Source organism: Symphalangus syndactylus, chromosome 20 (assembly GCF_028878055.3).
Source record: "Symphalangus syndactylus isolate Jambi chromosome 20, NHGRI_mSymSyn1-v2.1_pri, whole genome shotgun sequence".
Classification (NCBI taxonomy): Eukaryota; Metazoa; Chordata; class Mammalia; order Primates; family Hylobatidae; genus Symphalangus; species Symphalangus syndactylus.
The window spans coordinates 18,426,005-18,451,589 of NC_072442.2; the positions used below are offsets into that span (position 1 = coordinate 18,426,005).

Below are 25,585 nucleotides of genomic sequence, written 5' to 3' on the forward strand. Positions count from 1 at the left end.
GTGAAACCCTGTCTCTACTAAAAACACAAAAATTAGCCGGGCATGGTGGCACACACCTGTAGTCCCAGCTACCTGGGAGGCTGAGGCAGGAGAATCACTTTAACCCAGGAGGCAGAGGTTACAGTAAGCCAAGACTGCACCACTGCACTCCAGCCTGGGTGACTGAGCAAGACTCCATCTCAAAAGAAAAAATATATATATATAAAAATATAGGGGCATGCTTTTATTTTATTTGTTTTATTTGTAGGGGCATACTTTTATTGACACTTTGTGCTTGGTAAAGGAACGGCTCCTGAGAAGCTGGTAAATACAATGAATAGGCAAAAATCCAGTAATGTTGGCACTCAGGTTGCTGGTGACAGGGACCCGAACTGCATGAGCTGTGACAACCTAAAAGGGAAAATAGTATTAGTAATATAATAGAACTAAATATATAATTACTTTGAAAGAGAGATTAGTAAGTAGACTGTCAACACCTAATACAAGTGTGGTCCCTAGAAATGAATGATGAAAATAAATTATTACATGTTTTAATTATCTTTGAATGCTGAGGAATTGTACCTTTAGGGATTTATATAATTCCCTAATTTTTTGTTTATAAACATAGATACATACACAGTGGTGTGATAAAGTAAAAAAATAAAATTTTGAAGCATACAATCTGGGCTCAATGACTTTGAAGAAGTCATTTATCTTCTGAATCTTTTTCACATCTACAAAACAGGACACTGCCATACCTGCCTCAAAGCATTGTTATGGGGGGAAAATATTCTTTTTGGAAAAACATCATATGAACTATAAAGCACCACATAAATATAAACAGAAATATTTATTCTCAGTATGTCATGCATAGGCTCTAATTGTCTTTTAAAGACCCTCTTCAAAGTTGTCTTCCAATTGGTTCAAATTTAAAGACAAAAAATAACTTATGATTCTCCCACATGCTGTATGACTATTTGTAATTCAGGAGTATATGTGCATTTGCCTGTTGAGGGTGGGAGGGATAGTAAAATATAAAAATAAAGATATTAATAGCCATAAAAAAGCAACAACTGGCCGGGTGCAGTGGCTCACGCCTGTAACCCCAGCACTCTGGGAGGCTGAGGTGGGTGGATCACCTGAGGTCAGGAGTTCAAGACCAGCCTAGTCAACATGGTAAAACCCCATCTCTGCTAAAAATACAAAAATTAGCCAGGCATGGTGGTGGGCACCTCTAATCCTAGCTACTTGGGAGGCTGAGGCAGGAGAATTGCTCCAACCCAGGAGGCAGAGGTTGCAGTAAACTATGATCATACCACTGTATACTAGCCTGGGTGACAAGAATGAGATAAAAAAAAAAAAAGAAATGAAAAAAATCCTTAGGCTTATCCATGGACAAAAGTGCTAAGGCTAAAGAAGAGCATGTTAAGTATAAGAAATTTAGACTCTAGCCTGTAATCTAGTTAGAAATGAATTTTACAGCCTAAAGGTTTAAATAGGACTTCATTTTATCTTTCTCCAGACACATTAAAACAATTGCCCCTTGGGATGCCCTACCAGCAACATCTAAGAGTATTCTCCTAAGTATCTACTCAAAGTCTCCAAAAATATATAAATTCAAAAGATGCTTTGGTATGTTATGACTAGTTTTAAAAGTGTATTTTAAATGGATTATTCTTTAAGAAAGTTTCAAAGATGAAATAAATCATCATGAGTTTAAAAAGAATAAAGACCATATTATTTTCTTAAGGTAAGAAACACAAGTTTTCTCCCAAAGAATATTGTAAAAGAAAGTCAAATAAGTACCTAAGAATAAAAAGAAATACCTGCTCAGTAAAAATTTCCTGTGTGAAGATCGTCTTCATCCTGCTCAAGGAGCTTGGCTTAATTACAATCTAAAATTACCAAAAGAATTCCAACAGCATGTAAAATGTATGAAACACAATTTATTCTAGGGAACCTATCTAAAATGGCTGTGATACACATAAATGTTCAAATGTTCAAGTACTCTACTCTGTTTTAGAAGTGCTTTCCCAAACCCAACATTAAAGTGTTAATACTCAGAAACAGAACCAATATAAAAAGCACTTAATAAATACTATTATTGCCATTTTCAGTCAGTTGGGGGAAACAGATTATTTACTACATGGAGCTGGGATAGCTGCCCCTCTGTGAGGCCAAGAGAAATATGTGTGTGTGTGTGTGTATGTGTGCATCTGTGTCTGTATATACACATATATACACACATAAATATATGTATATATGTATATATATAGACACACACTTTTTGCACATATCACACCATACACCAAAAGAAACTCCAAGTAGATTAAAATGTTCAAATGTAAAACATGAAACCACCAAAAAAACTAGAAGAAAATATAAGTGACCACTTATATAAACCCAAGAAAGGAAAACATTTCTAAGCATAAGAGCAAAATAGAAAACACAAAAAGAACATTTACAGCCGGGTGCAGTGGTTCACGCCTGTAATCCCAGCACTTTGGGAGGCCAAGGCGGGCAGATCACAAGGTCAGGAGATCGAGACCATCCTGGCTAACACAGTGAAACCTCATCTCTACTAAAAATACAAAAATTAGCTGGGCGTGGCAGCATGCACCTGTAGTTCCAGCTGCTGGGGAGGCTGAGGCAGGAGAATGGTGTGAACCCGGGAGACGGAGCTTGCAGTGAGCCGAGATCGCGCCACTGCACTCCAGCCTGGGCGACAGAGCGAGAGTCCGTCTCAAAAAAAAAAAAAAAAATTTAATATACTACATAAACATAATAATGATAATAATTTCCACATGGCAAAGTTAAATGGCAAAAAAGACTGGAAAAAGTCAATTATAACATACTGAACTCTCCACTTTTAAAGATACTATAAGATACGTCACTGATTTAATATTACAGTAGCTTTTCAAGAAAAATGTAGGAGTTGGAACACTACCACTTTCATATTACATGTCAACTGTAAAATGAATCCCAATTTCAATATTGGGTAAAATATACTTCTTGAAATATATGAAGTAAGATGTATAAGGCATAATGACATATCTTTCCTTTTGAATCAGTGAAAGAAAAAAATAAAAGTCCCTACAGGAAAATTAGGATACTGATAAGCTTTTCCGCAAAAGAAATAAACAAGCCAAAACACATAGATTTTAAATACTAAAGTTTCACTAGTAATCAAAGAAATTCAAACTAAGTGATACCACTGTTCATCAACCAAATTTGCAAAGATTAGAAAAAAATAGTAGTGCTCAGTCATGTTGAAAGTTTAGGAATATAGGAGTTCTTACTCACTAATGATAACAGTTAAACTGATACAATCTTTCTAAAAGATAATATGACAGTACTCATGAAACACCTTAACATAGTCATACCCTTTTCCTTAGCGATTACCCTCTAGAAATTTATCCTAAGAAAATGATCCAACAGGTGTATGAAGAGATACATGTGGGTGCCTATGTGTGTATTTACATAAACAAGGATATTCCTCTAGGCATTATACAGAAACTAGAAAATCTACATGGGAAATAATAAGGGACCTATTAAGAAGATCAAACAATGGACTATAAGACAATGCAGTCATTAAAAATTATACTGTATTATAATATTTATTGATATGAGTAAATGCTCATCATATATTAGTTTTTTTAAATCACCAAATATGTACGTCACTTTAAAGAAAGAACAGACATCAGAATATTAATAGTAGTATACTAGGTATCTCTGAATCATGGAATTATAAGATATCTTTCCCTTTTCTGTGCTTTCCAAGGTTTTTGCATGAGTATCTATTATTTTAGTAAATAAAGGTTTCAAAATGCATTTTTTTCTAAGTGCTCTTGATAAAACTTCTATTAAACAATTAAAATTACTTGTAATTGTAGTGTAAATAGAAAACAATCTATTTACACCACAACAAAATGTCCAGCTTAGAAACACCTTTTTTTTTAGAAAGAAGTTAAAAGAAAATTACCTTCATCCCCAAAGTGGAACAGACCAAGTCAATGATAGCACTAAGCTGGTTGCTGTGAAAGTACATAGCCACCAATAATAACATCTCCCCAAAAGAAGCAGAGACGCCTGAAGTACTGTCAAAACAAAATAGGAAATATGAATTTTCCAAAGTCAGAAGAAGAAAAGCTTTCTCAATTAACTAAATCAAATTATCTTACCTCTCAAAATACGCTTCTTCTTTTATCATCCAACTTAGCCACACCACCATCAGCTGCTCCTGTTCAGGTGTACTATATAAAATATACCAGAATGTCACTGGTTTAAATTAGATATACTAGTATATGAATAAAAAGCATTCTGAAGTTATTTTTGGTAGAAATTATTTTTCCTGCCCTATTTTCAAGTATCAAGTCAAATTAAAGGCTTGCTGAATTGGGCCATTAATTGTCATTGAGGTATGAAGTAATTCTAGAGCTCAAGAATGAGGACCTTTGCTTTTTTTCATGGATCCCCTCTCAAAGTCTTAGTTACTGCCTTCACACGTTGGAAAGAGTAAGCTTCCTCACATTCCTCAGAAAACAAAGGCCCCTTGGGATTAACCTGTTAAAACAACTACACAACAGCTGATACTTATTTCATATAGAAAAAAATCTAGTGTTAACACTTAAGCATCAAAATATCACAAACTGAGTGCCAAACAGTAATGAGCAGTCCATCTTCTAGAAAAATGAAATTTAATTTATAGAAACCTTATGAGTAGATCTCAAAGTTACAGAGAAACAAATGATCACTAATCATGGAAAAAAAGGCAGTCACAGGCTTACCAGATATGAAAAATGGCTATAAAAATATAATGACTTTTCTCTGAGACAATGTCTTGCTCTGTCACCCAGGCTGGAGTGCAGTGGAGCAACCATAGCTCACTATAGCCTCAACCACCCAAGCTCAAGTGATCCTCCCACCTCAGCCTCCCAAGTAGCTGGGACTACAGACATGTGCTACTGCATCCAGCTAATATTTTTTATTTTTAGTAGAGGGGAGGTCTCACTATGTTGCCCTGTCTGGTCTTGAACTCTTCAGCTCAAGTGATACTCCTGCCTAAGCCTCCCAAAGTGCTGGAATTACAGAGGTGAGCCACCATGTTTAGCCTAACAATGACTTTTTAAAGGGAATTCCTAAATTCTGAGATGGAGTTTCACTCTTGTTGCTCAGGCTGGAGTGCAGCAGCACAATCTCAGCTCACTGCAACCTCCGCCTCCCAGGTTCAAGTGATTCTCCTGCCTCAGCCTCCCGAATAGCTGGGATTACAGGCGTCTGCCACCACACCTGGCTAATTTTTCTACTTTTACTAGAGATGGGGTTTCACCCTCTTGGCCAGGTTGGTCTCGAACTCCTGATTTCAGGTGATTGGCCTGTCTTGACCTCCCAAAGTGCTGGGAATACAGGCCTGAGCTACCACACCCAGTCTAAATTTTAATTGAAAAGTACAAGCTGACATTGACTTGTGAAAATGTTTTCACCAATCTCTTTCCACTTCAGTGCAGTAAAAATAGATGCAACAAAAAGCAAATGAAAAGAATGCTTCTTCTATTACCAAAAGCTAAGAAAATAAAAAAGGTCATTCTCAACTATACCTAAACCATATAACAAATAATAAAGTGTTATGTAGTAGAAAGATTACAGCCCTTACAGCCTACCACATCTGAGTGAGAATCCCATCTATGCTAACTACTGGTAGTGTGATCTTGAAGAAGAAATATAAATAATTCTTCTTTTTCTTTTTCACTGTAGCTCTCAAATGTTAAGAACTTTTTTTTTGTTTTTGAGAAGAAGTTTCGCTCTTGTTGCCCAGGCTGGAGTGCAATGACACAATCTTGGCTCACTGCAACCTCCGCCTCCTGGATTCAAGAGATTCTCCTGCCTCAGCCTCCCAAGCAGCTGGGATTACAGGTGCCCACCACCACACCCGGCTAATTTTTTATATTTTTAGTAGAGACGGGGTTTCACCATGTTGGCCAGGCTGTCTCAAACTCATGACCTTTAGGTGATCCACCCACCTTGGCCTCCCAAAGTGCTGGAATTACAGGCATGAGCCACTGTGCCTGGCCTATCTTAAGGACTTTTAAGTATCTTTCTAAACATTAGTTCTTCTATCTATAAGATATGGACAAAAATACCTTATAAGGCTGGGCACAGTGGCTCTTGCCTGCAATCCCAGCAATTTGGGAGGACAAGACAGGAGGATAGCTTGAGCCCAGCAGTTCAAGACCAGCCTGAGCAACAAAGTGAGATCCCATCTCTACAAAAAAATTTAAAAATTAGACAGGCATGGTGGCGCATGTTTGTAGTCCCAGCTACACGGGAGGCTGAGATGGGAGGATCTCTTGAGCCCAAGAGGCCAAGGCTGCGGCAAACCCTGATTGTGCCACTGGACTCCAGCCTGCAAAACAAAACAAGATCCTATCTAAAAAAAAAAAAAAAAAAAATACCCTATAAGAGTAATGAGGATTTGAGATAATGTTTAGAAAGTACTTCAAGTAAAAAGAAAAGAAAAGGATTCATGTACCTAATTTTACACCATCCTGAAACTCCATTAAAGCTACATTAAAGGGATTTTCTTAAAAGGCATAAACGCATAAGATATTGAGGAGGGACAACACCACAAAATACTGGAAGCTAGAGAACATATAGATAAGTGGAAATGGACTTAGCAGACCTGAGGAAGCAAAATGCTAAACTGGTAGAAGAGAAAACCCATCCATTTTATACCATGGAATTCCCAAACGGCTCAGGCTACTCCAGGCAGTTCCAGGACTAAGAGTGAAGACAGACTAAAATTAGGACGTTGACATTCTATATAAGTAGTAGACCTCCAAATCACCTCCTGAATTCTGCACAACTAGAAGAATACCCTTCCCTCAGCAGACAGAAGACTGGAGATTTATTGTCTGGAGGTGGTGAAATCATGCGTCTGAATTAAGGGACAACCAGGTATATCTGGAGCACCATTCTGAAAGTAGGAGAATTAAGCAAATGATTATACTGCAGGCTGATATCTACCAGCCCTTAACCCTCACTCTTTAACTTTGTTTATGGGTTTCTGTATAGGCCTTCCCTCTCCAGGCCAGACAATAATCTTTAGAACTCTGATCAGCCCAAGAGTTTCCCAAAGACCTACTTATGCATTAGAGGTTCTAATATGCTTTTTCATTTCCTAGTCTTAAATATGAACAATCGGCCAGGTGTGGTGGCTCACACCTGTAATCCCAGCACTTTGGGAGGCCAAGGCAGGCAGATCACCTGAGGTCACGAGTTCGAGACCAGCCTGACCAACATGGAGAAACCCCATCTCCACTAAAAATACAAAACTTAGCTGGGGGTGGTGGCACGTGCCTATAATCCCAGCTACTCAGGAGGCTGACACAGGAGAATCACCTGACCCGGGAGGCAGAGGTTGCGAGATCACACCGTTGAGAGAGAGCCGAGATCACACCATTGCACCATGGGCAACAAGAGTGAAACTCCATCTCAAAAATTATATATATATATATATATATATATGAACAATAAATATTGGCTGGGTATGGTGGCTCACACCTGTAGTTACAGCACTCTGGGAGGTAAAGGCAGGCGGATCACCTTAGGCCAGGAGTTCAAAATCAGCCTGGGCAACAAAAGTGAGACCCCCTCCCTACAAAAAACTTTTAAAAATAAGCCAGGTGTGGTGGCCCACACTGGCCACTTGGGAGGCTGAGGTGGGAGGATCTGTTGACCCCAGAAGTTCAAAGCTGCAATGAGTTATGACTGTACCACTGCGTTTGCCCTGAGCAACAGAGCCATCTCTAAATAAATAAATAGAAATTTAAAAATAATAATAAACATTAAGTATCTAGAAAAGCTTCTAACTTTAAAAACAGAGACCAAAAAAAGGCAGGGAAAAAAAAGCAACTTAGAGAAAAGAAGCAATACAAATAATAAAATCTCTTTAAAATCAGTATGACTAATATCAAAGAAATTATGCTATAATGAACCAATAAACACTATAAAGAGGAAACATTCAGAGAGCCAAAAAAGCGCTCTTAGAAATTAAAGACTGAACAGGAATTGAAGATAAAGTCAAAGACAAATCCTAAAAGGCAGAACGCTTTTTTTTTTTGAGATGCAGTCTCACTCTGTAGCCCAGGCTGGAGTGCAGCGGCGCAATCTCTGCTCACTGCAAGCTTTGCCTCCCAGGTTCACACCATTCTCCTGCCTCAGCCTACAGGACTACAGGAACCTGCCACCATGCCCGGCTACTTTTTTTTTTAGTATAGACGGGGTTTCACTGTGTTAGCCAGGATGGTCTCCATTTCCTGACCTCAGGTGATCCGCCTGCCTCAGCCTCCCAAAGTGCTGGGATTACACGCATGAGCCAGTGTGCCTGGCCATTTTGCTTCTTCAGAATGGGTATGTGTGAAGTAAATTCTTTTTGAGACTGGGTATTTCTGAAAATATCTTTGTCCTACTTTGACATCTGATTGATAGTATGATGGGGTATGGAATTCTAAGTTGGAAAAAACTTCCTTTCAGGACTTGGAAGGTGTTGCTTCATTGTCTTCTAACTTCCAGTGTTGTTAGGAAGTCTGACATTCTGATTCCTGGTCCTTTGTGTGGCCTATTTGTTTTTAATATGGAAACTTGTAGGATTAGTTTTTATCCCTAGGGTTTTGAAATTTCTGGATGACATGCCTTAGTCTGACTCTCTTTTTGACTATTGTCCTAGGCATTCAGTAAGCCCTTTGAACCTGGAAACTCATGTCCCTCAGTTCTAGGAAATTTTCCTGAATTAATTTGTTGGTAATGTTTTCTTCTTGGGTGTTCTCTGTCTGAAACCTCCTTTTATTTGGAATTGGACTTTTTGAAATGATTGTCATATTTTCTTATCCTTTCCTCTTTTCCTTCCCCTCATCTTGTTCTACTTTTTAGAAAACAGCTTTATTGAGATGTAATACACATACCATAAGATTTACCCTAAGTGTACAATTGAGTGGTTTTTGGTGTATATACAGAGTTATGCAACCACCAACACAACAGAATTTTAGAACCTGTTCAGCAATCTAAAAATAACTTGCTCATTCTAAGACCAGGTGCAGTGGCTCACACCTGTAAACCCAGTGGTTTGAGAGGCTGAGGTGGGAGGACTGTTTCTGGCCATGAGTTTCAGACTAGCCTGGGCAACACGGCGAGACATTGTCTCTTAAAAAAAAAAAAATTCTCCAGGGGTAGTGGAACGTGCCTTAGTCCCAGCTATTTGGGAGGTTCAAGCAGAAGGATCACTTGAACCCAGGAGTTCAAGGTTACAGTGAGCTATGATTGTGCCATAGCACTAAAGCCTGGGTGAAAGAGCTTAAAAAAAAAAAAAAAACAGAGGCTGGGCACGGTGGCTTACGCCTGTAATCCCAGCACTTTGGGAGGCCGAGGCAGGTGGATCACGAGGTCAGGAGATCGAGACCATCGTGGCTAACACGGCGAAACCCCGTCTCTACTAAAAATACAAAAATTAGCCAGGCATGGTGGTGGGCGCCTGTAGTCCCAGCTACTCGGGAGGCTGACGCAGGAGAACGGTGTGAACCTGGGAGGCGGAGCTTGCAGTGAGCCAAGATATCGCACCACTGAGCTCCAGCCTGGGCAACAGAGCCAGACTCCATCTCGAAAAGAAAAAAAAAAAAAAAGAAAGGATAGGTTTTCTTTTTAATTTTTTTTTTTAAACAAAGACAGGAGTCGCACTATGTTGCCCCAGCTGGCCTCGAACTCATCGCCTCAAGCAATCCTACCGCCTCAACCTCCCGAGTAGCTGGGACTACAGGTGTGAGCCACCACGCCTGGCTAAGATGATGATATGAGATATACGAAACAGGAGATCCAACAAAGGAGAGATGAAGCAAGTCTCCAAAATGATGGTGAAGGTCAATCCCAGGATGAGAGCTTTGTACTACCAGGTACAGCTGGTAACCATTCCAGACCAAAATGCTCCTGAAGAAATCTCCTCAAGAAGATGAAACTCACAGACTGTCTAATGAGTCAAAACACCTGGAGGGAAGATTTAGGCTGGCAGAGAGTTTGAGGTTACATGAATGGTACATACAACACCAAGAAAGTTAAAAGCAAAAAACAAAAACACAGGATAAATATTAATCCAAAAGAAACCAAGTTTTACAAGGAAGTAAAAAATAATTATATACTGCATGGTTGAGTTCTCAGTAGTGCTTACATAATCATAACAACTATATATTGATCTAATCTAAATTATAACCATACTAGGAGAATGAGAGGATAGGAAGGACATGTATGGATGTGTTTAGGACAGGGAGAAAAAAGACAGAGAACTAATTTCTCATCTTTCATACTGGGAACTCAATAAAAAATACCTAAAAGCAAGAATCAAAAAAAAATAACAAACATATTATTACAGATGTAGCAGTAAAACACAAAATAAACAGCTAAAAGAATTGAAAGACACTGCCTCTAAGAAAGGTGAAATAGGAAGGAGAGAAGCAAGGAAGGACTGCTATTTGCCTTAACAAATCCTGAAGAACTATTTTGACTTCTTTAAACAATGTACATATATAAGATAAATAAAATGAATCAGATGCTACTGATACCCTTATTTTAAAAAAATACAAATAAGCTGGGCCAGTGGCATACACCTGTAGTCCCAGCTACTTGGGAGGCTGAGTCAGGAGGATTACTTGAGGCCAGGAGTTCAAGGCTGCACTATGCTATGATCATACCCATGAACAGCCACTGTACACCAGCCTGGGCAACAAAGCTAGACGCCTTCTCTTAAAAATTGAAAAAAAAAAACAAAACTACAACTGTCCATACCTAGACCAGCTTTTGTGGAAAGCTCTGATCTAATGCTATACAATTTTATTGAGTAAATAAAAGTAAACCTTGAGAAAATGGAGCAAATTATATAGTTAGGTACCTGACAAGTGTAGAAAAGGCCAGTAGCATACAAAAGGAAAGCGAAACAAAGCGAACCCCAGCTGGCGTAGCAGGAGGACGGCTCGTCATCAACTGCAATAATTGCTCAGCTTCTTCTTCAGTTGGTCTAAAAAGGAATACATCATTAGGCTTTACATTTTTAGTTGGAAAGAAGAAGAAAAAGTGAATTTTTAACCTTTTAGTTACAAATTTTAAACTTTATAATGATACCTTGCTATTTATAAAATCTTTAACAAGTTGTCAAATGCAAAACTGTTGAGAAATTACAACTATAGTGTTTTACTGTGGACACAAATACAGGCAGGTCCTCCCTTTGCCCTGTAGTGTGAGACCATAAAAATGACCATGCAAGCTGAAATCATGCAACGCGATCTTAATAATCAATGGTGAAAAGTATGGTTGTACTGTAGCCTTTAAAATTTTTGTCAAAACATTAAAAACTCTGTTGATTATAATGCACAAGGCATTTTTTTTTTTTTTTTTTTTTGAGACAAGGTCTTGCTCCGTCGCCCAGGCTGCAGTATAGTGGCAGGATCAGAGCTCACTTCAGCTTTGACCTTCCAGGCTCAGGTAATCCTCCTACCTCAGTCCTCATGTAGCTAGGACCACAGGTGTGTGCCACCGTGCCCAGCTTATTTTTTTTAGTAGAGACAGGGTTTTGCCATGTTCCTCAGGCTGGTCTCAGACTCCTGGGCTCAAAAAATCCACCTCCCTTGGTCTCCTAAAATGCTGGGATTACAGGTGTGAGTCACTGTACCCAGCCAGGAATTTTTTTTTAAATGGTAAAACTAATATTTTTACAGTACTCTAATTGAAAATATTAGAAACATTGGGAATTAAACTGTTTTCTTTCTTTTTTTTCAGACAGAGTCTCGCCCTGTCGCCCAGGCTGGAATGCAGTGGCACAATCTCAGCTCACTGCAACCTCTACCTCCTGAGTTCCAGCAATTCTCCTGCCTCAAACTCCTGAGTAGCTGGGACTACAGGCACACGCCACCATTCCCAGCTAATTTTTGTATTTTTAGTAGAGAGAGGGTTTCACCATCTTGAACAGGTTGGCCTCGAACTCCTGACCTCACTGATCCGCAAGCCTCGGCCTCCCAGTGTGCTCGGATTACAGGCGTGAGCCACCATGCCCGGCCTTAAAGTTTATTTCTTCGTAAAGACTTTATCAAGAGTAGTTTAAACAGCCTTTGCCTCCTTCTTTTTTCTATGTTTTTTGTTTTTGTAGAGATGGAGTTTCACTCTTATTGCCCAGGCCGGACTGCAATGGTGCAATCTCAGCTCACTACAACCTCCACCTCCTGGGTTCAAGTGATTCTCCTGCCTCAGCCTCCCAAGTAGCTGGGATTACAGGCATGTGCCACCACAGCCAGCTAATTTTGTATTTTTAGTAGAGACAGGGTTTCTCCATGTTGGTCAGGCTGGTCTCAAACTCCCAACCTCAGGTGATCTGTCCGCCTTGGCCCCCCAAAGTGCTGGGATTACAGGCGTGAGCCACCGCGCCTGGCCTATGCTTTCATCTTTATTGGCCAACTGCCTCTTCCAATTATCTGTTTTTGGAATATAATGTTCCAAAAACTGTTTCCATGTTTTGGAACGTGAGTTTATTACGGAGAGAAAGGAAGCAATACAGGTTGAGTAACCCCAATCCAAAAAATCTAAAATCTTAAATGCCCCCAAACTCCAAAACATTCTGAGTGCCAATATGAGGTAATGAGCTCAAAGGAAATGCTCATTGGAGCATTAAGGATTTTGAATTTCTGAATTAGGGATGCGAAATCGGTAAATATAATACAAACATTCCAAAATCTGAAAAGTTCTAAAATCCCAAACACTTTTGGTTTCAAGCATTTCAGATAAGGGATATTCAACTTTTACAACTACCTCCTCTGCTATATGTACATGAATTAAATAACAAGTGTGCAGTAAGCAGCCACCGACAGACTTTGAAAGAAGTGAGGCCGTTGGTCACTAATCATGATGTACATCTGTTATTTACTTAGTGATATGTGGCCTGAGGAGCTCACAAACTCTATACAATTATTTGGTTAATGTATCACGGCAACTGAAATGTCAACTGTGTTGAGAGACCAGCATTATTTAAATAAACTGGCGTAACTGAAACTCATGCATATTGGAGACATGCAAATGAGGACTGTATGTACAATTATTAAGAACATTATTCAAAAGGATTTTGTATGGTGACTAAGAAACATTGTACTGGCCAGGCACAATGGCTCATGCCTGTAATCCCAGCACTTTGGGAGGCTGAGGCAGGCGGAACACCTGAGGTAAGGAGTTCGAGACAAACCTGGCCAACATGGTGAAACCCCGTCTCTACTAAAAATACAAAAAAAAAAAAAAAAATTAGCTGGGTGTGGTGAGGCAGGAGGATCGCTTGAATCCAGGAGGCAGAGGTTACAGTGAGCCGAGATCACGCCACTGCACTCCAGCCTGGGCAACAGATGGAGATTCCATCTCAAAAAAAAAAAAAAAAAAAGAAAACACTGTACTTATTAATCACATCATATTAATTTTAAACAATTATTTATGATATCAGCTGTAAAAGGAAACAAAGGAGAGATTTACTTCAACTAGTCAATGGTAAAAGATCACTCACAGATCATTCACTATAGTTTTGTCAAGCTGTGTTGAAATCACAGGTTTCTTTAAACTGTGATTGGAAATTGATAAACTGCTCTGGCTCCTCCCATATTTATATAGTTCTGTTTATAATCAGAACAAAATAGATGAATACATCTCTGCTAGGAATTCTTGGCCTCAGGATTTCATTCTTCTTACAGGCCAGCCCACTACCTGAGTCCAACAGAAAACTTTAATCCTCTGAATAAAAGGCCTTTGGCTCACTTTCTTGAGAATAGAAACAAGAAGGTAAAATGACAAAAAGGTAAAATCAAAATATTGAATACTTGAGTCCAGCGATCCCCATCAAAGCACAGTACAGACGTAAGAGTGCACTGGCTTTCACAACATGCTCTTCTTTCAGCCCCGAATACACAGACACATTGGGCTCCATGTCCACATCAGCTTCTTCCACAATTCGGGTGCTTCTTACTGTGGGAAGAATACCCATCAACTCCAGAAGAAGCTGCCTTCTCATCTGCCAAAGGACAGAACTGCTGGTCTCTCTTTTTCTCTGAAAGAAATATGGATCACAAAAGGAAGAAAGCATGAAGCATTTACTAAGCTAAAAGTGAGCTAAAACACAGCTCCCCACTTAAACACTTTCAACTTGGCCTATTTGAAGAGATTGTCGTGACTACAGAATCTCATTTTAACCAATCAAGCAAACTCAAAATCCACTAGTTTGTGTAAAGAATGAATATTCACCATAATCTGGATTGGCTGCAGAGGAAAAACTAAATCAGTGACAATTTGAATTGTGGAATATTATTTAAATAGTACTTTCAAATACATAAGGACTAACAAAGTGATATGTGGTATAGGAGAAAATGCTCAGATTTTGAAGACCCAAGTTCTTGGGGTTTAAATGCCAGCTCTACTATTAGACGATTATATACCTTTAGGTACATTGGTTAGCCTCTCTGAACCCCAATTTCCTTAATGACAAGGAAATATTTTATCAACAATATTTACCTTATAGAACTCCTATAATTAAGAGTTTATAATTCTTGGCCTGATGCAGTGGTTCACGCCTGTAATCCCAGCACTTTGGGAGGCCAAGGCGGGCAGATCACTTGAGGTCAGGAGTTCGAGACCAGCCTGGCCAACATGGTGAAACCCCATCTCTACTAAAAATATAAAAATTAGCTGGGTGTGGTGGCGCATGCCTGTAATCCCAGCTACTTGGGAGGCTGAAGCACAAGAATTGCTTGAACCCAGGAGGCAGAGGTTACAATGAGTCAAGATCGCACCACTGCACTCCAGCCTGGGCAACAGAGTGATACTGTCTCAAAAAAAAAACAAAAGAGTTTACAATTCTATAACCTCTACAGTTCTTCAGGCAGGGACAACGTCTTAGTCATCTCTTGCTCTGCACAGTCTAACATTGTGCCTAACATACAGCAAGCACTCAAAGTCTGTTAAGTAGACGAATGAACAAAGATAATACATGTATGAAAGCAGTTCTAAACTATACAGGGCTAGGCAAATGTTAATTATTATCTTTTGAGTGTCTCTAAGTAAAATAAGACAGACCTGCTTTAATAATAACAGTAAGTTCAAAGAATAAAGGTTTATTGCATACAAAGGACAACTACAAACAAGATGAGCATGCCACATGCTTAATGCAGTACCTGACATATATGAAGCATCCAATAAATAAATGTTAACTTTGTTTTAAAAAGCAGAGCTTAAAATCAGTTTTCAAATGGGCTATAAAGTAGAACTTGAATATTTTAAAAAACTGTGATTCAGTAGCTTAAAAAATAGACTACAGGATCTAAGCAGTATACATGTTGTCTAGCTAAGTGACCTCAACAAGTTAAATCGCAATCTGCATTAACTCCTTCATAGGAACTCTATTCACATAGTTAATATAGTTTTTGAAAAATTAAAATATTTTGCAAGTTAATAACTGCTGCAAAATACATATGCATAAGCAGGTGAATGTATAAAATAAAATGTGGTATGTACGTACAATGGAATATTGTTTTTCTTTTTTTTGAGACCGAGTCGTGCTCTGTCACCAGGCTGGAGTGCAGTGGTGTGATCTCGGCTCACTGCAACCTCTGCCTCCCATGTTCAAGCGATTCTCCTGCCTCAGCCTCCAGAGTAGCTGGGACTACAGGCACGCACATCATGCCCAGCTAATTTCTGTATTTTTAGTAGAGACAGCGTTTCACCATGTTGGTCAGGATGGTCTCGCTCTCTTGACCTTGTGATCCACCCGCCTCAGCCTCCCAAAGTGCTGGGATTACAGGCGTAAGCCACCACACCCAGCCCTTACTTTTTATTTTTATAGATTTAGGGGGTACAAGTGCAGTTTTGTTACACGAATCTATTGCATAGAAGTCTGGGCTGTTGGTGTAGCCATCACCCTGATAGTATACCCTGTACCCAATATAGGTAACTTCTCAACCCTCACCCCCTTCCCACCCTCCCATCGTTTGGAGTCTATGATGTGTATTATCCCACTCGCTTATGGCCATGCGTACACATGATTAACACCCACTCATAGTGAGAATATGCAATATTTGACTTTGTTTCTCTGTTATTTCACTTAAGATAATGGCCTCCAGTTCCATCCATGTTACTGTCAGACATTATTTTATTCTTTTTTTGTGGTTGAGTTGTATTCCATAGTGTGTGTGTGTGTGTGTGTGTATACATATATACATGTGTGTGTGTGTATGTGTGTATATATGTGTGTGTGTGGGGGGGGATATATATATATATATCACATTTTCTTTAAGCAACCATCCGTTGACAGATGCTTAGGTTGATTCCATAACATTGCTACTGTGAATAGTGCTGCAATAAACATACGAGTGTAGGTACATTTTTTATATAATGATTTCTCTACCCAGCAGTAGGATTGCTGGACAGAATTGTAGTTCTACTCTAAGTTCACAATGGAATATTATTCAGCCTTTAAAAAAGGAAATCCTGACACATGTTACAACATAGATGAACCTTGAAAACATTATGCTAAGTGAAATATGCAAGATACAAAAGGAGAAATACTATGTAATTCCATTTACTTGAGGTAGCCAGAAAGGGTAAATTCATAGAGACAGAAAGTTGAATAGAGGTTACCAAAGGATGGGATGATAGAGGGAATGGGGAGTTATTTAATGGGTATAGAGTTTCTGTTTGGGGTGATGAAAAAGTTCTGGAAATGGGCCAGGCCCGGTGGTGGCTCATGCCTGTAATCCCAGTACTTTGGGAGGCCCAGGTGGGTGGATCACCTGAGGTCAGGAGTTCTAGACCAGCCTGACCAACATGGTGAAACCCAGTCTCTACTCAAAATAAAAGCAGCCAAGCGTGGTGGTGGGCGCCTGTAATCCCAACTACTCAGGAGGCTGAGGCAGGAGAATCCTCGAACCCAGGAGGTAGAGCTTGCAGTGAGCCAAGATTGCACCACTGCACTCCAGCCTGGGCGACAGAGTGAGACTTCGTCTCAAAAAAAAAAAAAAAAAGTTCTGGAAACGAAGAGTGATAATGGTTGCACATTGTAAATATACTTAATGCCACTGAATTATATACTTAAAAATGATTAAACGGCAAAATTTTACGTATATTTTACCATAATAAAAACATATATACACATATGTATTAAAATTTAAAAATATAATAACTTATTTCAGTGACCTAATGCACCAGTTCTCATGAGTCTGGCCCAGAACCCTGGAGATATATTCTTTCAGGGGGTCCGGAAAGGTGTTAATAATACTCAAGACATTGTCTGTCTTTTTCTTTCTCATTCACTCACAAGGGTACAGTGCAGTTTCCAAAGGCTTCTATCAAGCCAAACATTGAAGATATTTGAAAAAAATATAATAAAATAAAACTATCATTCCTCTCATTAAATTTTGTTTGGGAAAACACAGTTAGTTTTCATTTAAAATATGTTATGTTCACATTTAATAGGGTTATTGTTGTTTGGTTTTGGGTTTTTTTAGAGATGAGGTCTCGCTATGTTGCCCAGGCTAAAGTACAGTCGCTATTCACAGGCACAATTATCACACACTATACCCTAGAACCCCCTGGCTCAAGCAATCTTCCTGCTTCAGCCTCCTAAGTAGCTGGGACTATAGGCACATGCCAACACACCAGCTGTTCCTATTTTTAAAAGAACTAAATAAATATTTCAAATATTTAAGTGTTAATTTCTAATATGGTAAGTATCAACAGAAAAAAGCCACATAAACAAAAGCTCTTTGGTATCCTTAGTGATTTTTTAAAATATAAGGAGGTCCCTGAAACTAGAAAGTATGAGAACCACTTGTCTAATGACATCGTTCAAAAAATGTTTCCTTCTCTTTTAGCAGCTGCTAAAGTATTCTGATCCTTAGCCTATACAGATATTTAACCCTCACCTGCTGTCCATTTCGGATAAAAGTTCCAAACCAAGTCCGGACTTTCGCATTTGTTCCAAGAAGCAAACCACTTACAAAACAAACCAAGTCACTCACTCCATCCTCACAAGCTTCATTTTTAGTATGATCCAATGTCAAAGCCACACCAAGGCCTGGCAAGTGACATTCTTCCACCTAGCACAGAAAAGAAAACAAACTGAATTCAGTATCATAAGCAAAAAGGGCAAGGATGCTTCCAAATCTAAAGTATCTGAAGTTTAGAGGAAGAAATCCTACAAAACATAAAAACCCAGAGAAGAAGGTAACATATTCAGTATATAAATAAAATTCCCAACCTCTACAGGACTCTAAAACCATCTTGAGAAGAGTTCTTGGACCTAATATAAAGGCCTTTGTCTAATAAAACACAGGATCACTTACCACCATGCCTCGGACCTTAAGGGCCTGAGAAGGATTCATTTTACACAAGAAGCGTAAGGCATCTGTCCTGCGCCTTCCTCCAAGACTTTCTTCATCTTGTCGTTCTCCATTTTTTATCAGGCCCCTACAAACTAACATGATAGAAACCATCTTCTTCAGCCTTCAGAATTAATTGTTTATAAAGATTTGACACGACAGAAGAAAAGGATCAGGGTATTTGAAAGCACAACAACAGAAATTGGCCAAAATGAAGCAAAAAATGAAAAGAGACTTAAAAAAGAATAGTAAACTCTGGGACAATATTACACATTCAAACACACTTGCAATTACGGTCCCAGAGAAACAAAGAAAGTACAAGACAAAAATACATTTGAGGGCCAAGGGCAGTGGCTCACACCTGTAATCCCAGAACTCTGGGAGGCGAAGGTGGCGGGGGGTGGGTCGCCTGAAGTCAGGAGTTCGAGACTAGCCTGGCCAACACGGTGAAACCCCATCTCTACTAAAAATACAAAAATTAGCTGGGCACGGTGGCAGGCACCTGTAATCCGAGCTACTCAGAAGGCTGAGGCAGGAGAATTGCTTGAACCGGGAGGTGGAGGTTGCAGTGAGCCGAGATCGCATCATTACACTCCAGCCTGGGGTGACAAGAGCGAAACTCCGTCTCCAATAAATAAATTAATTAATTAATTTGAAGAAATTTTCCCAAGTTAAATGAAAACTCTAACCCAGTTCAATGAGCCCTAAGTGGGACAAATGCAAAGAAAATCATACCAAGAAACATCATACATCAACTTTCTGAAACCAGTAATAAAAAGAAAATCTTAAAAGTAACCAGGGCCAGGCGCAGTGGCTCACGCCTGTAATCCCAGCACTTTGAGAGGCTAAGGTGGGTGGATCACGAGGTCAAGAGCTGGAGACCAGGCTGGCCAATATGGTGAAACCCTGTCTCTACTAAAAATATAAAAATTAGCTGGGCGTGGTAATGCGCACCTATAGTCCCAGCTGCTCAGGAGGCTGAGGCAGGAGAATCGCTTGAACCCGGGAGATGGAAGTTGCGGTGAGCCAAGATCACACCACTGCACTTCAGCCTGGGTGACACAGCAAGACTCCATCTCCAAAAAAGAGAAAAAGTAACTAGAGCAGAGGATGGGCACATCACCTGAGGTCAGGAGTTCAAGATCAGCCTAGCCAACATAGTGAAACCCCGTCTCTATTAAAAATACAAAAATTAGCCAGGCATGGGGGCACATGCCTATAGTCCCAGCTACCCAGAAGGCTGAGGCAGGAGAATTGCTTTAACCCCAGGGGAGGTGGAGGTTGCAGTGAGCCAAGCTCATGCCACTGTACTCCAGCCTGGGCGACAGAGCAAGACTCCATCTCCCAAAAAAAAAAGGAGCCAGAAGACATTAAAGAAAAAAAAAAGTAGCTAGAGGGAAAAAGAAACTTTACAGAAGAACAAAGATAAAATTTACTGCAGAAAAGAGAATGACATCTTTGTTTTTTGTTTTCTTTTTTCCTAGAGACGGGATTTTGCTTTCTTGCTTTGCCACCGAACTAGTCTCAAACTCCTGGCTTCAAACAATCCTCCTGTTTTGGCCTCCCAAAGTGCTGGGATTACAGGTGTGAGCCACACACCCAGCCAGAATGACATCTTTAAATAGCTAAAAGATTATGTCAACCTAAAATTTTATACCCTTTGAAAATATATTTTTCCAGACCAAAAAAGCTGGTAAAATTTGTTGCCAACAAACCCACACTACAAAAAATAAGGGAAATTCTTCAAGTTAAGGGGAAATTATACCAGATGGAAATATGGAACTACAGAAAAGAATTAAGAGCACCAAAAATGGTAAATATGTGGATAAATAGTATTTTCCTCTATATTTTTAGTCTTTAAAATATAATTAACTGTTTAAAACAAAAGTAATAACAATTTGCTCTAAGGTTTATAATTCATGTAAAAGTAAAGTGACAACAATGGCACAAAGTACAAGAGGAAAAAGAAAATAAATAGAAAACAAATAACAAGAGGATTTAAACCTAACCACTATAATAATCACATTTAAATGGTCTATGTATACAGTCTAAACACTCCAATTAAAAGACAGAGACTGCCACTAGATTAAAAAAATCAAGACCGAATTATACCTGTCCACAAGAAATCGACCTTAAGATATGGACAGATTAAAGAGATGAAGAAATATATACACCATGGAAAAACTAATTATAACAAAGATGACATGGCTGTATTATTCAGACAAAGTAGACTTGAAAAGAAGGAATATTATCAGCAATAAAGAAGTCTATTTTGTCACGCCTGTAATCCCAGCACTTTGGGAGGTTGAGGCAGGCAGACCACTTTAGCCCAGGAGTCTGAGACCAGCATGGGTAACACGGTGAAACCCCATATCCACAAAAGTACAAAAAATTAGCTAGGCGCGCCAGGTGCAGTAGCTCACACCTGTAATCCCAGCACTTTGGGAGGCCGAGGAGGGCACATCACGAGGTCAGGAGATCCAGACCATCCCGGCTAACACAGTGAAACCCCGTCTCTACTAAAAATACAAAAAAATTAGCCGGGCGTGGTGGCGGGCGCCTGTAGTCCCAGCTACTCGGGAGGCTGAGGCGGGAGAATGGCGTGAACCCAGGAGGCGGAGCTTGCAGTGAGCCGAGATTGTGCCACTGCATTCCAGCCTGGGCAACAGAGCGAGACTCCGTCTCAAAAAAAAAAAAAAAATTAGCTGGGCCCAGTGGTACGTGCCAGTAGCCTCACCCACTCAAAAGGCTGAGGCGGAAGGATCACTTGAGTCTGGGAGATCAATGCTGCAGTGAATCATGACCACACCACTGCACTCCAGCCTGCGTGACAGAGCGAGACACTATCTCAAAAAAAAAAAAAAAAAGCGTATTTTGGAGGTTAAAAATCTCTACAAAGAGGCCAAGCACAGTGGCTCATGCCTGTAATCCCAGCACTTGGAAGGCCAAGGCGGACAGATCACTTGAGGTCAGGAGTTCAAGACCAACCTGGCCAACATGGTGAAACTCCGTCTCTACTAAAAATACAAAATTTAGCCAGGCGCGGTGGCTCACGCCTATAATCCCAGCACTTTGGGAGGCCAAGGCAGGCGGTTCACAAGGTCAGGAGATCAAGACCATTCTTGCTAACACAGTGAAACCCCGTCTCTACTAAAAACACAAAAAACTAGCCAGGCGTGGTAGCGGGCGCCTGTAGTCCCAGCTACTTGGGAGGCTGAGGCAGGAGAATCGCTTGAACCCGGGAGGCAGACGTTGCAGTGAGCCGAGATCACTCCACTGCACTCCAGCCTGGGTGACAGAGTGAGACTCCGTCTCAAAAAAATAAATAAATAAATAAGCTGGGCGTGGCGGCCCATGCCTGTAATCCCATGTACTTGGGAGGCTGATGTAGGAGAATCGCTTAAATCCAGGAGGCAGAGGCTGCAGTGAGCTGAGATTGTGCCACTGCACTCCAGCCTGGGAAACAGAGTGAAACTCTGTCTCAAAAAAAAAAAAAAAGGCCGGGCACAGTGGCTCACGCCTGCAATCCCAGCACTTTGGGAGGCCGAGACAGGTGGATAATGAGGTCAGGAGATCAAGACCATCCTGGCTAACACGGTGAAACCCCGTCTCTATTAAAATATATATATATACACAAAAAATTAGCTGGGCATGGTGGAGGGCACCTGTAGTCCCAGCTACTCTGGAGGCTGAGGCAGGAGAATGGCTGAACCCAGGAGGCAGAGCTTGCAGTGAGCCAAGATTGCATCACTGTACTCCAGCCTGGGCAACAGAGCAAGACTCCATCTCAAAAAAAAGAAAGAAATCATATAAGACACAAACGAATGGAAAAACATTCCAGGCTCACGGATTGGAAGAATCATTATCTTTAAAATGGCCATATTGCCCAAAGCAATTTACAGATTCAACACTCTTCATATCAAACTACCAACATGATTTTCTACAAAATTAGAAACTTTAGGATACTAAAGTTCACACAGCGAAAAAGAGCCTGAATAGCCAAAGCAATCCTAACAAAAAGAACAAAGCCAGAAGCGTCACATTATCTAACTTCAAACTATACTACAGGGCTACAGTAACCAAAACAACATGGCACTGGTATAAAAATGGACACATAGGCCAGGCACGGTGGCTCACGCCTGTAATCCCAGCACTTTGGTAGGCTGAGGCGGGCAGATCACGAGGTCAGGAGATCGAGACCATCCTGGCTAACACAGTGAAACCCCATCTCTACTAAAAATACAAAAAATTAGCCAGGCATGGTGGCGGGTGCCTGTAGTCCCAGCTACTCAGGAGGCTGAGGCAGGAGAATGGCGTGAACCCGGCAGGCCGAGCTGCAGTAAGCCAAGATCGCGCCCCTGAACTCCAGTCTGAGTAACAGAGTGAGATTCTGTCTCAAAAAATAAATAAATAAAAATAATAACAAAAATAAACAGACACATAGACCAATGCAACAGAATAGAAAGCCCAGAAATAAAGCCACACACCTACAATCTTCAACAAAGCTGACAAAAATAAATGACAGGGAAAGGACTCCCTATTTAACAAATGGTGTTGGGATAGCTGGCTAGCCATATGCAGAAGAATGAAACCAGACCCTATCTTTTATCATATATAAAAATTAACTCAAGTTGAATTAAAGATTTAGATGTAAAACCTCAAACTATAAAAATCCTAGAAGAAACACTAGGAAATACCATTCTGGACACTGGCCTTGGCAAAGAATTTATAACCAAGTCCTCAAAAGCAATTGCAATGAAAACAAAAAATGACAAGTGTGACCTATTTAAATTAAAGATATTCTGCACGGAAAAGAAACTATCAACAGAGCAAACAATCTACAGAATGGAAGAAAATATTGACAAAAATGCATCTGACAAAGGCCTAATATACAGAATCTATAAGGACATAAACAATTCAACAAGCAAAAAACCACCCCATTAAAAGTGAGGAAAGAACACGAACAGATACTTCTCAAAAGAAGACATACAAGCAACCAAAAAACACGAAAAAAATGCTCCATATCACTAATCATCAGAGAAACACAAATCAGAACAATTATGAAATGCCATCTCACACCAGTGAGAACGGCTATAAAAAAGTCAAAAAATAATAGGTGCTAGCGAGGCTGTGGAGAAAAGAGAACACTTACACATTGTTGGTGGGAATGTAAATTAGTTCAGCCACTGTGGAAAGCAGTTTGGAGATTTCTCGAAGAACTTAGAACTACCATTCGACCCAGCAATCTCACTGCTGGATATACACTCAAAGGACAACAAATTGTTCTACGAAAGACACATGCGCTTGTATGTTCATCCCAATACTATTCACAATAGCAAAGACATGGAATCAACCCAGGTGCCCATCAACAGTGGATTAAATAAAATGTACATATATACCATGAAATACTATGCAGCCATTAAAAAGAATGAAATCATGTCCTTTGCTGCAACAAGGATGAAGCTGGAAGTCATCCCATCCTAGGCAAATTAACACAGAAACAGAAAACCAAATACCACATGTTCTCACTATAAGTGGGAGCTAAACACTGGGTACACATGGACATACAGGTGGGAACAATGGACACTGGGACTACCAGTGGGGAGGAAGAAAGGGGACAAGAGCTGAGAAACTACCTATTGGGTACTATGCTCATAACCTAGGTGACGGGATCATTCAAACTCCAAACCTCAGTGTTATACAATATACCCATGGAACAAACCTGCACATGTACCCCCCTGAATCTAAAATAAAACTTGGAATTTTTTTAAAAAGAAAAATTAAAACAAAGGTGACAACAAATTGAATAATATGTAAATAATGTTTAGAAAGGGGCATATGACTATAAATGTGAAAACTAAGAATAAAGAAATCAAATTTGACATGGGGAAAAAAGTATATTTTATAATGAAAAAAGGCTCAATTCATCATAAAGATATAATCATCCTAAATGCATATAAACCCAACAAAAGAGCTTTGAAATACATGAAGGAAAAACTGACAGAACAAAAAGAAGAAACAGGCAAATCCACAATTATGTCTGGAGACATCAAAACTCCTCTCTCAGTAATTGATAGAACACGTTGACAAAAAATCGGCAATGACACAGTTTACAAAGAGCTTTTACATGTCATTTGATATTCAATAAATCTCTTTAAAAAGTCAGGGAACTATCACACTATCAATATCTCCATTTTACAGATGGGAAGTATTTTGGTTTGTTTGTTTGTTTGTTTAAGACACAGTCTCACTCTGTTGCCCAGGCTGGAGTGCAGTGGCACATATTGGCTCGCTGCAACTTCCACCTCACAGATTGAAGCAATTCTCCTGTCTCAGCCTGCTGAGTAGCTGAGATTACAGGCATCCACCACCATGCCCAGCTAATTTTTGTATTTTTAGTAGAGACGGGGTTTCACTATGTTGGCCAGGCTGGTCTCGAACTCCTGGCCTGAAATGATGCACCCACCTCAGCCTCCCCAAGTGCTGGGATTACAGGCATGAGCCACAGTGCCCAGCCAGATGAGAAGTATTTTGATAGAGCTCACACAATAAGTGAATGACAAAATCAGGAATTACAACTGCAGTGCTTTTTCCTCCCAGGCTCCTAATTCACAAACTACCTTGCTCAACAAAATGTTTTTATTTTTATATCACTCATACCCAAACAACAACCTTCAATCACTGTAAGTTTTAAATAGAGGTAAAAAAATGCAGTCGATTTTTCTCAATTTCTACTTTATACTTCTCTGTAAACTGACAGCAGTAGGGCTAAAAAATAAAAAACAAAGGTCTGATTCCTAGCATTTCTCATTATACATATCCCATATTGCTCTCTTGATATTTCACAGATACATGTATCTTCTTCAATCCCTGATTATAGATATTATATCTTCTAGTTCCTTGGGGGTGTTTTTTGGTTTTTTTTTTTTTTTTTTGAGACGGAGTCTCGCCCTGTCACCCAGGTCGGAGTGCAGTGGCGTGATCTTGGCTCAGTGCAACCTCCACCTCCCAGGTTCAAGCAATTCTTCTGCCTCAGCCTCCCCAGTAGCTGGGACTACAGGCGCCCACCACCACATCCAGCTAATTTTTGTATTTTTAGTAGAGATGGGGTTTCACCATATTGGCCAGGCTGGTCTCAAACTTCTGACCTTGTGATCTGCCTGCCTCGGCCTCCC

General features: G+C 39.9%; 1 protein-coding gene across 5 annotated transcripts in view; it reads right to left on the reverse strand.

Moving 5' to 3' along the window:
- The window catches only part of INTS2 (integrator complex subunit 2), a 63,871-nt gene that overhangs the window by 29,011 nt on the left and 9,275 nt on the right, over window positions 1–25,585 (reverse strand). For all 5 annotated transcript variants that reach the window (XM_055256726.2, XM_055256729.2, XM_055256728.2 and 2 more), the window contains exons 6-13: window positions 18,375–18,505; window positions 17,955–18,128; window positions 13,863–14,089; window positions 10,910–11,035; window positions 4,161–4,232; window positions 3,962–4,076; window positions 1,806–1,874; window positions 256–390 (exon numbers count right to left, since the gene is read on the reverse strand). In XM_055256726.2, the coding sequence (XP_055112701.1) occupies window positions 256–390; window positions 1,806–1,874; window positions 3,962–4,076; window positions 4,161–4,232; window positions 10,910–11,035; window positions 13,863–14,089; window positions 17,955–18,128; window positions 18,375–18,505 (1,049 nt within the window). The remainder of the gene's footprint in view (window positions 1–255; window positions 391–1,805; window positions 1,875–3,961; window positions 4,077–4,160; window positions 4,233–10,909; window positions 11,036–13,862; window positions 14,090–17,954; window positions 18,129–18,374; window positions 18,506–25,585) is intronic.